The sequence below is a fragment of the Marmota marmota genome, unplaced genomic scaffold, assembly GCF_001458135.2.
Source record: "Marmota marmota marmota unplaced genomic scaffold, marMar, whole genome shotgun sequence".
Lineage (NCBI taxonomy): Eukaryota > Metazoa > Chordata > Mammalia > Rodentia > Sciuridae > Marmota > Marmota marmota.
Window position 1 is genome coordinate 49686736 of NW_025999853.1, and position 12131 is coordinate 49698866.

Genomic DNA, 12131 nt, shown 5'->3' on the forward strand with positions numbered 1-12131 from the left:
ACAGTCAAGGAGCTCCCTAGTTAGGAGTCCCGGTTACAGAGGCCACTCACGTGTCCAGGCGGATTTTCTTAAGCGCCACCACTTCTCCCGTTAACTTGTTTTTGGCTTTGTACACAACTCCGTACGTGCCCTCTCCGATTTTTTCCACCTTTTGGAAGTTCTCCATGAAGCGCCAGCGAGTAGGGTCGCCCGGCCCTGGAGCGGGGGCCTGGGAACCCTGCAGAAAGCGGGCCCCAACTCTCGGAGGCCGAGGAGGGGGAAACAGCTCAGCACCTTGGCCCCAGGTCGGGATGGAACGCAGTCTATGTCTGGCTCTTGTCAATTTGTCCAACTTGAAACAATGTTGCCGCCTCCCCCACCAGTTCCCGACCGCCACCAGAGGCCCCTCCCCTCCTTCCCGCGTTTCCCTGGCTCCGCCCCCTGCCCTTCCAATTGGTGGACGTCAGAGGGGACCCGGCGAGCCCGGCGAGCCCAGCTCTCCTCGCGGTGAAAGACATCGCCCGCTGCAAGTTTGATTCTGAGAGGCGAGACTAAGTTTCCTCCTCTGTGAGGCGGCGAACGTCTTTTCCCAAGTTCCTGCTTAGGACTCGAGTGTCCTGTGTCTCTAGTCTGTAGGAATTCCCTGATCTTTAAATCAGTACTTTCACTGCCTTTTGGGAAAATGGGTATCGAACTGAAATTAAATTTCTCTCGGCCCAGGGAGCCTACTTTGAAAAGCAGAAAGCCGGGAATCTTAAGGGGTTCACGAGCCTCAGAGGTGTTGTTGCCTCCGCCTCTCAGCCTACCCTGATACTGTCTCTCTGCTTTTGGATGCAAAGGTTCTATTTCAGTGTTTTTGAAAGTTCTTGGTTTGACGCAACTTATTGATTCACTCCCTGAATTGTGTGTGACGGGTGTGTGTTATATAGTTATCTATCGGTCCCCTCTTTCTCGGGTGATGGAGTGTTGACAAGGTGAGAGTGACACAGTAAAACCAGAAACTGTCATTGAGTAGCCTGATGGGAAAGGAATGTATAGGGACCCGGATCCCTCATCAGTTCTGACTCTCTCCAGTCTTTTCGCTCCTCCCACACCACTCCTAGAGGGAGAGGAGGAAGGGCTATGTAAATGAGCACTCTTTTCTTATATAGGGTTTTTTTCCAGTCCCCCAGCGCCTTTGGTTGCTGAAGGGAAGAACAGGATGGATGTGGTGTTGAGAAGGTGCTTTCTCCATTTGTGTGTGCTAAGTGCTCTGCTGGCTGTGGGGGCCACAGAAGGTGAGTGTGGGTGTATGGACAGGAGCAGGTGTTGATTAGGGATTGAACACCTGTTCTGGTTTTCCCGCTCTTAATGTGAGATACCAGTAATATTTCAGGCTTCTCCCACCTGTTTGATTTAGTGAGATTATGGGCACTGGCTCCCTCCCTACATGGAAAATTGGGATTGAACATGAAAATAATCCTGTCTGCTTGGAGGGGCAAAAGGATAGTGGGTCTTTGTGGTGCTAAATCTGAGGACCCGCAGGCAGTGAGCTGGAGCTGGGACTCCACAAGGGTGAAAAGATCTTTCAGGTAATGTCTCAGGTACTTGGGGGTAGAGGATTTAAAGTGGGGAGTGACAGAATATGGTGTTGGATAAGAAGGCTAAAGAGGTACAATGATCCCCATCTTGGGATGGGGATGGGTGAACACAGCCTAGATCTTTTGTTCTGGGGTTGGGAGAAACAGGCAGAGGGGGGGGTCTCAGCTGAGCATCACATGAATAGGCTCTGGGGGATTGGATCCTCGTGACAGGAGCAAGGGGTGGTGATGGTGGTGGTGGTGAGAGGGTCTGGAATGTCCCGTGCTGCTCTGAGGAGGGAGGGTTGGAACTGGAGAAAGAATGGCGCATCTCATGACTTCTCTTGCTCTACTGGTGGGAAACTCAGTGAAATGATTCCAGATCATCCCCCAGAAGAATCATCAAGGTTTCCAGTGTGCATTAGAAATGGGGTGAGGAGCCAGGCATGGTGGTATATGCCTATAATTCCAGCAACTCAGGAGGCTGAGGCAGAAGTTTGTAAGTTCAAAGCCAGTCTCAGTAATTTAGTGAGGCCCTAAGCAACTTAGGGAATCCCTGTTTCAAATAAAAATAAAAAGGACTAGGGATATGACTCAGTGGTTCAAACCCTCGTACCAAAAAAGAAAGAAATGGAGTGAGGATAAACCAGGTGTGGTGGTGCATGCTATAATCCCAGCTACTTGAGAGGCTGAAGCAGGAGGATAGCAAGTTTGAGGCCAGCCTCAACAACTTGGTGGAATTCTATTTCAAAATAAAATAAAGCCCTTCCTTTTGGCCTGAACTGCCATCTTCCAGTAATTTGCCAAAATGATGAACACAAAGGGAAAGAGGAGAGGAACATGATGTCTGTTCTCTAGACCTTTTAGAAAAGATGGAATTGTTTCTGTGGCCATATATATGCGAATCTACAAGAAGGATGATATTATAGACATTAGGGAATGGGTACTGTTCAAAAAGGAATGTCCCACAAATGTTAGCATGGCAAAACTGGGAAAGTTTACAGTGTTATCCAGCATGCCGTTGGCATTGTTGTGAATAAGCAAGTTAAGAGCAAGATTCTTGCTTAGAGAATTAATGTGCATATTGAGTATATTAAGCACTCTAAGAGCCGAGACACCTTCCTGAAATATGTAAAAGAAAATTATCAGAAAAAGAAGGAAGCCAAAGAGAAAGGTACCTGGGTTCAGCTGAAGTGCCAGCCTGCTCCACCCAGAGAAATATATTTTGTCAGAACAAATGGAAAGAATCCTGAGCTGCTGGAACCTATTACCTATGAATTCATGGCATAAGAAATGTAAAATAAATAAATAAAGACTACAAAAATGATTTTCTTAATTGGGAAAAAAAGAAATAAAAAGATAGGGAGATATAGATCAATGGTAAAGCCATGGGTTCCAGAAAAAGAGGAAAAAAAAAAAAAAAGGAGGAAAAGAAATGAGGTGAGGGTGGTTTTTGCTATGCTGAAATGTATATATCATATCCCAACCTCTTTTTCTCTGTCTAGATCCCAATTTCACAGACTTCTAGGAAGTTTTCCTTGATTGGCTTTCCTCATTTGTGCTGCACTTTCAAGTCTTTTTCTTTCACTGTGTTTCTTAATGTTTTCTGAAAACATTCTGTTCACGTCCATTCACCTAAGCTCTTGAAAGATCATGCTTACATATTGAATTCTGATTTTTTTTTTAAATCATAAGAATAGGCTGAGGATGGAGCTCAGCATCAGAACTGTGATTAGCAGGTGAGAGGCTCTGGGTTCAATCCCGTCTCCCACCACAACCAAAAAAAAAAAAGCAAACATTTTTCTAGATATTCATGAAATTTTATATGGACTGCTATTTATCTTATAGTTTTTTCCTAGTGTGAAAAGACATTGTGCTTATGCAGGAAAGTGTTTTTTTTTTTAAAGTCCATAGGGTTGGGGCTGGGGTTGGGGCTCAGCAGTAGAGTGCTGACCTAGCATGTGTGTGAGTCTCTGGGTTCAATCCTTAGCACCACATAAAAATAACTAAAATAAAGGTATTGTGTCCAACCAACTACAACTAAAAAATAAATATTTAAAAAAAGTCCATAGGGTTAACATAACCCTTAGAGTCACTTTTAAATATCTTAGCCAAAAACAAAAATAACAATGAAGCTGAGCGCAGTGGCCCATACATGTAAATCCTAGCATCTCTGGAGGCTGAGGCAGGAGGCTTGAAAGTTCAAAGCCAGCCTCAGCAACCTAGCAAGGTCATAAGCAACTCAGAGAGAACTTTTCTCTAAATAAAATATTAAAAAGGGCTGGAGGTGTGGCTCAGTGGTTAAGTGCCTCTGGGTTCAATCCCCCAATACCTAAAAAAAAAAAAAAAAAAAAAATCAATAAGGATAAAGCAAATACATCAAAATGTTGATAGCTGTTGGATCTAGGTGAGGGTATATGAAGGCCCAACATATTCTTTTTTTTTCCCCTCAGACCTCTCTCTTGGTCAGTTACAATAATTTTGCTGCTCTGTCCCTACCCTGAACTTCTGCCTACTTCTCAACCATCCCCTGCTTGCTATAGTGATCTTTCTAAAATACTAATACAATTGTGTTTTAAAAGGTTTCACAGCTTCATATGAAAATTATAGTTTTTCAATTTTGATCCCAGTTCCAGTTCTGATACTCTGTCTCCAATGAAGTTGACTTGGAAGAGTTACTTCCTTTCTTGAGTTAACTGATGATTCAAAACTTGGTTTTCTTTTTAGTGTATAACCCAAAAGTTGAACCACAACTGCAGTTTTGTATTAAAAAATGGAATATATTTAAAACCAGATTTATCATGTAGTACAATATTTTAAATAACTGTAAGAACTTCTTTGTTATTTAAAAAAAAAAAAAAAAAAAGCTTTCAAAGGGTTGTTGGGCACAGCAGCACATGCCTATAATCCAAGCAATTCAGGAGGCTAAGGAAGGAGGATCACAAGTTCATGGCCAGCTTCAGTAATTTATTGAGGCCCTAAGCAACTTAGAGACAGCCTGTCTCAAAATAAAAATAAAAAATAATAAAAAGTAAAAGCTTTTGAAGGGTAAATTTTATGGTACATGATTAAATCTCAATTTAAAAAAAAAATAGCTTCAAAGGTGGCTTGCCTACAGGATAAAGGCCAAACCCCCGAGTGTGACACTCAAAGTCCCCACCCCATCTTCTCAGCCATAGTGTGCAACAACACAACGCTAGTAGTCCCCTAGCATGTCAAGTGCTTCCATGCCTCCATGTGCTAGTCCTGGGGCAGCTCCTCATTTAATGTACTCATTTAATTCCACAAGAGTACTTCCCCAATGTACTCTTGTGGAATTAGTCTGTTTAGCTTCTCATTTTGTTACACTATATGGTATGTCTGTTATGGTACGCATTAAACAGTGCCTTGAATTATAATAATGTGTGTATATGCTCATTTCTTATACTCAACTTTGAATCCCTTCAGAGCCTTATTATTCTTAAGTCTTTTGTGCCTAAAATAGTGCCTAATACGTGATGGGTATTCAGTAAATTAAAATGCCTTTGAATGTGAGAATGAGTGGAGTGACATGAATGGAGTGTTAGCCTTGAAAAGGAACTGACTGAGGATCCTAGAGTCCTCATGGCACATTCCTTTTAGGACCCAGAAACCAGGACTGGCTTGGAGTCTTGAGGCAGCTCAGAACAAAAGCCTGGAACAGACAGCTGTATCCAGAGTGGACAGAAGTCCAGAGGCCTGACTGCTGGAAAGGTGGGAAATTGAAAGTTCTGGGGAGAATATGGTGAGAATAGGATGGGGAGGAATGGAAGAACTTGGGTGAATCCACCTTGGGAAGACAGGAAGGGGAAAGATAAATGGGAAAAGGAAGCCACAGAGTCCTCACTAATGCAACTTCGCTTCCCAGGTGGCCAGGTGGCCCTGGAGCTCAGTAATGATGGGCCTACACTGATTGGTGCAAATACCTCCTTCTCTATTGCCCTGCACTTCCCTGAAAGCCAAAAGGTACTGCCAGATGGGCAGGTTATCTGGGCCAACAACACCATCATCAATGGTAAGTACAACCCTACTTCAGACCCTTATTCCTAGGGCTCAAATTCCCTGATGTCTCCAGTGAGCTTCAAGAATGTCCCATTCCTGCTCTAATATTTATTTATTTGTTTGCTTATTCAGAGTGGTTCTGGGAATTGAGCCAGGAGCACCTCTGAGCTATATCCTCAGCCATTTTATTTTATGACAAAGTCTTGCTAAATTGCCCAGCCTGGCCTTGAACTTGTGATCCTCTTACCTCTCCCAAGTCTCTGGAATTATAGATTTGCAATACTGAACTCAGCCTCCTTTTATTTTTTAAACAAATTACATATGTGATACAAATTCATTATAGTAGTATTAGAAAACATGGATAAAGCAAAAAGTAAAGAAAATTATAATTGCCAAACTGAGGGACAGCAGAATCCAGAAGTTGGGCAGACCTAGTTTTCAATTTGTCACTAGTTTGTGTTCTAGACTAGTAACTTAACTGTTTTGTGCTTCCATATCCTTATCCATATAAGGGGGTGGTACCTTTCCTGAAAGGTGTTGTAAGAATAAAAATGTGATATTATATGAAGAACTCAGTATTAGGTTTCTCTAGCCTACAGGAAAGGCTCAAAAAATGTTAGCTGATACTGTTTTTTTTTTTAATTTCACTGATTAGAGAAAATCACCATAAACATTTTGATATATGGCTTTCCAGCCTTTTTTTTTTTTTTTTTATACCAGGGATTGAACCTAGGGGTACTTAACCACTGAGCTATATCCCTAGCCCTATTTTGTATTTTATTTAGAGATAAGGTCTCACTGAGTTCTTAGGGCCTCGCTAAATTGTTGAGACTGGCTTTGAACTTGTGATCCTCCTGTCTCAGTCTCCTGAGCTGCTGGGATTATAGACATGTGCCACCATGCCCAGCACAGTCTCTTTCTTATGTATGTGTGTGAATGTGTGTATATAAGTGAATTTTAAATTGTAGTGTCCACATACCCCCAGCCCCAACTACAAGCCCAAATGGGTTATACCATAGAGATTGTACTTTCTAGCTATTATTACTAGAGCCCCTCTCTGATACCCTAGGAGCTATTATAGGGGTTTTGATGTATACAGCAGAATGCTAGGGCCAGTGGCGCATGCCTGAAATCCTGGGGACTCCAGAAGCCAAGGTAGGAGGCTTGCAAGTTCAAGGCCAGCCTTAAAATTAAAACTAAAAAGGGCTGTGGATGTAACTCAGTGGTAAAGTGCCCCTGGGTCCAATCCCCAGTACTGGGGGAAAAAAAAGAATGCTAGGGTTGAGGGTGACTGTATTTACATTTTAGGGAGTCAGGTGTGGGGAGGAGAACCAGTGTATCCCCAGGAACCTGACGATGCCTGCATCTTCCCTGATGGTGGACCCTGCCCATCTGGCCCTTGGTCTCAAAGAAGAAGATTTGTTTATGTCTGGAAGACCTGGGGTGAGAGTTTCCCTTCTCTGACCTGTCTCTACATACTTATATTTTCTTCTTCTTACATGTTCACCTTTCTTTTTGGCCTCAGCCCTTAACTTTTGTGATTTCCCCTAATCCTCATTTCCCCCCATGGCTATTTCTTCATTCATAGCACCTAACTCCCTTTCAATTCTTTTTCTTGGAGATGGGGGGTGCTGGGGATCAAACCCAGGGCCTTGTATACACCATGCACTATTGATCTATAGCCCCAGCCAACGCAGGTAACCCTTTCTCAATTATAGTCCCACTCCATGAAATGCCCTCTCACACACAATAGAACCCTTTCTCTGCCCCGTTATGTCATAGCCTTCCGAACACCCTTTGAAGTAATCATCCTTAATATATCTCCTGATGTTCTTTCTCTGGTGTTCTTTTTCATATCCTGCTCCAGTTCCCTCTGACCAGTAGCATCTCCCTTTCTGATTTTCTTTTCAAAAACCTCAGGCCAATACTGGCAAGTCTTGGGGGGTCCAGTGTCCAGGCTGAGTATTGGGACAGAACAGGCAATGCTGGGCGCACACACCATGGAAGTGACTGTCTACCATCACCGTGGATCCCAGAGCTACGTGCCCCTTGCTCGCTCCAGCTCAGCCTTCACCATTACTGGTAAGGGTCTAGGAATTGGCAAAGCCAGCAATAGAGCAGGAGAATATGGAGAGGCTTGGGTGGACTGGAGGGGAGAGAGGAAATGGTGTGCTACCTTCAAGGGGCAGGGCCAGGAAGACCTTAGCAGAGGAATGTGGGGTTTAGAACCAGTGAATTGTCAGATACTACCAGCTTCTGGGTTAGATGGTATGGCTATGAAAGGAGAAGCTCTGGCCCAGGTTTGGTTCTCACCTTTTCTGGCTCCAATCCCAGACCAGGTACCTTTCTCTGTGAGCGTGTCCCAACTACAAGCCTTGGATGGAGGGAACAAACACTTCCTGAGGAAGCAACCTCTGACCTTTTCTCTTCAGCTCCATGACCCCAGTGGCTATTTGAAGGGGGCTGACCTCTCTTATACATGGAACTTTGGAGATGGTACTGGGACTCTGATCTCTCGGGCACTTGTGGTCACTCATACTTACCTGGAGTCTGGCCCCGTCATTGCTCAGGTGGTGCTGCAGGCTGCCATTCCTCTTACCTCCTGTGGCTCTTCCCCACTTCCAGCCACAACAGATGGGAATATGTCAACTGCAGAGGTTCCTAGCACCACAGTTGGGCAAGTGCCTACTGCAGAAGTTATAGGTACTACACCCAATCAGGTACCAACTACAGAGCCGTCTGGAACCACAGCTGTGCAGGTGCAAACCACAGAAGTCATAAATACCACATCTGTGCAAATGCCAACTGCAGAGGGAACAAGTACTACACTGCAGCAGCTACCAACCTCAGAGGTCATAGATACCACACTTGCAGAGGTGTCAACTACAGAGGTTATAGATACTACACCTGTAAAGATGCCAACTGCAGAGCCCTCTACAAAGGTGACAACTATAGAGCTGGTGGAGACCACAGCTGAAAAGATACCAACCCCTGAGCCTGAGGGTCCAGATGCTAGCCCATTCATGTCTACAGAAGGTACTACAGGTAAGAGGACCAGTGTAGGGTTGAGGTTGTGGCCCAGTGGTAGAGTATGTGCTTAGCACATGTGAAGCCCTGGGTTCAATCCTCAGCACCACATAAAAAGATAAATAAATAAAAATAAAAGGGGGCTGGGGCCGGGCATAGTGGTGCACACTTGTAATCCCAGTGGCTCAGGAGGCTGAGGCAGGAGGATCTCAAGTTCAAAGCCAGACTCAACAAGAGCACTAAGCAACTCAGTGAGATCATGTCTCTAAATAAAATTCAAAATGAGGCTGGGAATGTGCCTCAGTGGTCAAGTGCCACTGAGTTCAATCCTCAGTACCAAAAAAAAAAAGGCGGGGGTGGTGCTTGGGTGGTAGAGTGCTTGCCTAGCATGTGTGATGCACTGAGTTCGATCCTCAGCACCACATAAAAAATAAATAAATAAAATAAAAGTATGTGTCCATCTACAACAACAACAAAAAATTATTTAAAAAAAGGGGGGGGGGCTGGGGATGTGGCTCAAGGGGTAGCGCGCTCACCTGGCATGCGTGCGGCCCGGGTTCAATCCTCAGCACCACATACAAACAATGATGCTGTGTCCGCCCATAACTAAAAAAATAAATATTAAAAAAAAAAAAGGGTATTGGGCTCAAGCGGTAGCGCGCTCGCCTGGCATGCGTGTGGCCCAGGTTCGATCTTCAGCACCACATACAAACAAAGATGCTGTGTCCGCCGAAAACTAAAAAATAAATATTAAAAAATTTTAAAAAAGGGTATTGTGTCCATCTACAGATAGATAGATAGATATCTAGATAGATAGATAGATAAAGCGGGGGAGGAAGAGAGAGAGGAGACACACACACACACACACACACACATACACACACACCAGTGTGCATGAGGTTCATTGAGAAGGGATATTTCTTACTTCTCTACTCTGAAAGTCTTACCCAGATGTTATCTAATCCTGTTTAACACTGTGATCTCCTCAGAGTTCTTACTAGCTCTAAAGCCCTCAAGCGTCTCTTGACGTGCAAGAGATTTGGAGTTCAGTTATCTGGGGTCTTCCCCAGTATATGAGGAGAGAGCTTGTTGCTTTTCTACCCCTGAGAACAGCTGGGAAGGCCAGGGAACAGACTGTGATCATTTAAATATTTATATCACATTTTCTATTCAAGCATAAATGCACAGAAATCTTTCTCAGATTCTAAGACTCTGATCCTACCATTTTCCACTCCTAGATTCTTGTCCCAAAGTGAAAACAGAAGGGATGAGTTAGTGATGTTTAAATGAGCTACATCAAGTATCTAGCCTAGGACCTAGCGTAATGTGGGGTATGATAAATATTTGGGAGACTTTTTGAAAACTACAACTCTTGCCTCTAACCTTGTGACTCTAAGGCAGTAATTTTCTTCTTCTGGGCTTCAGTTTATTTATCTATAAAATGATATTTCTGCTGGGTGCAGTGGTGCAAGCCTATAATCCCAGCGGCTCAGGAGGCTGAGGCAGGAGGATTGCAAGTTCAAAGCCAGCCTCAGCAACAGCGAGATGCTAAGCAACTCAGTGAGACCCTGATTCTAAATAAAATACAATATAGGGCTGGGGATGTAACTCAGTGGTTGAGTGCCCCTAAATTCAATCCCAAGTAACCCCCAAAAAAGATATTTCCAAGATCTTGTCTGACTTAAAGCCAGTAATTTCGGGATCCAGTAGCTCTACTTGGGAAAATGTCTGCTTGGCCTCTTCCTCCAAGTGAGTCTTCTTATCTGTCTCTTAACCTTGCCTCCTCAATCCTCTCCTGCCAGGGTCCCTGAGCCCTCCGCTGGATGGCACAGATACCTTAATGCTGGTGAAGAGACAAGTCCCCTTGAATTGTGTTCTATATCGATATGGTTCCTATTCTCTCACCCTGGATATTGTCCGTAAGTCTTGCTTACCCTGGGGGTTGATGAAGAAAGGTATATGCTGCCCAGGACCATCAAGTGGGAGCATACCTTGAGAGGAATTATTTACCCAGACAGAAAGAATGCCCCAATGACAGGGTCCTCCTTTGAAGACAAAGGGATGGGATTGGGAGAGTAGCCCTACGGCTTTCCTCTCTATGGACCTGCAGAAGGAATCCCAACTTATACCTTGCAATTCTACAGAGGGCATTGAGAATGCTGAGATCCTGCAGGCCGTACCATCCAGTGAAGGGGATGCATTTGAGCTGACTGTGTCCTGCCAAGGCGGGTGAATATCCTGATGATTGCTCTGATGATTCTTGAGTTGACCATTGATCTCTGGAGTCATGTCCCTTCCAAGATCCCCTGATGCAAGATGATCCTTATTCTAGGCTGCCCAAGGAAGCCTGTTTGGATATTTCATCACCAGGGTGCCAGCCTCCAGCCCAACGTCTGTGCCAGCCTGTGCCACCAAGTCCAGCCTGCCAGGTGGTTCTGCACCAGGTACTAAAGGGTGGCTCAGGGACCTACTGCCTCAATGTGTCCTTGGCTGATGCCAACAGCCTGGCAGTGGCCAGCACCCAGCTTATCATGCCTGGTACGTATTTAGATATAAGATAGGATGAAGGGGAATGGGCAGAGGCCAGAAGGGAGGGAGAAGACACTGTATGAAGCAGTGCCTGGGATTCTGTTCACAGGTCAAGAAGCAGGCCTTGGGCAGGTTCCCCTGCTTGTGGGTATCTTGCTGGTGTTGATGGCTGTGGTCCTTGCATCTCTGATATATAGGTGAGAACCCCACCATCTAGCCCAGACCCGCAATCCTTTATTACACCTCTTCCTCTTCCTTAAGGGGAAAATGAACTACCATTCCCTTTGAGGAAGCATGGTGTCTAGGAAAGAGTCCAGGAATATAAGTTAGAAAGACCTAGGCTGCAGTCTTTCTTGTGGGATACTGGGGAAATAGCTTAAAATTTCTGAGCCTCTGAGATATAAGAAAAACAATGCCTTCCCTGTGGGACTGTTGTCAGGATTAGAAACAATGTGAGTAAACCACCTGGCAAGAGTGCACCAATTGAGGACATTGATAACTGTTGTTAATATTCTATGTGTAGCACTTTTGAGAGGGGCAGATCCCCAGGCCAAGGTCTTCAAAGCAGGGAAGTTTATAGGTAAAGGAGAGAGGTTACCATAGAAATAAGAGACGATGAATCCTGGAGTTGGGAAGAAGGGAAAGGAGCTAGAATTAAGGCCAAGCATGGGATATGGGTGTGTCCCTTCTTTGGAGAAGCACAGATAATTGGCCTTTGTCCATTGCTAACCATTTCCCCCCCTTCTCTCAATATCAGGCGCAGATTTATGAAGCAGGGCTCAGCTCTCCCCATTTCCCAGCTGCCACACAGTAGCACTCACTGGCTACGTCTGCCCAGGGTCCTCCGTGCTTGCCCCACTGGTGAGAACAGTCCACTTCTCAGTGGGCAGCAGGTCTGAGTACTCTCATATGATGATATGATTCTCCTGGGGTTGACAGGAATGCCTGTCTTTTCTGCAGTCTTTCCTTGGAGACTACCATTACCTGAAATAAATACTTGGAACTTGGTGCTGTTTT

The 12131-nt window shown here is 44.7% G+C and overlaps 2 protein-coding genes and 1 pseudogene across 4 annotated transcripts in view; 2 read left to right on the plus strand and 1 right to left on the minus strand.

Annotated features, from left to right (window-relative positions):
- Positions 1-396, minus strand: part of Cdk2 (cyclin dependent kinase 2) — a 5980-nt gene extending 5584 nt beyond the window's left edge. The window contains exon 1 of one of the 3 annotated variants that reach the window (XM_048807668.1): positions 51-396. Coding sequence is in view for 2 of the 3 variants with exons in the window: in XM_015483247.2 (XP_015338733.1) it covers positions 51-166 (116 nt within the window). In the remaining variant the exon portion in view is untranslated. The remainder of the gene's footprint in view (positions 1-50) is intronic. The other 2 variants (XM_015483247.2, XM_015483248.2) reach the window with 2 other exon arrangements.
- A 713-nt stretch (positions 397-1109) lies between these two features.
- Positions 1110-12121, plus strand: Pmel (premelanosome protein). Its single transcript, XM_015483252.2, has 11 exons — positions 1110-1256; positions 5160-5270; positions 5425-5571; positions 6867-7001; positions 7479-7640; positions 7893-8603; positions 10388-10504; positions 10730-10814; positions 10918-11123; positions 11224-11311; positions 11872-12121. Exons 1-11 carry the CDS (start codon positions 1181-1183, stop codon positions 12011-12013), a joined length of 1980 nt encoding a protein of 659 aa, XP_015338738.1. The 5' UTR covers positions 1110-1180; the 3' UTR covers positions 12014-12121.
- LOC107140196 lies at positions 2231-3202 on the plus strand (annotated as a pseudogene).
- Positions 12122-12131: the final 10 nt, after the last annotated feature.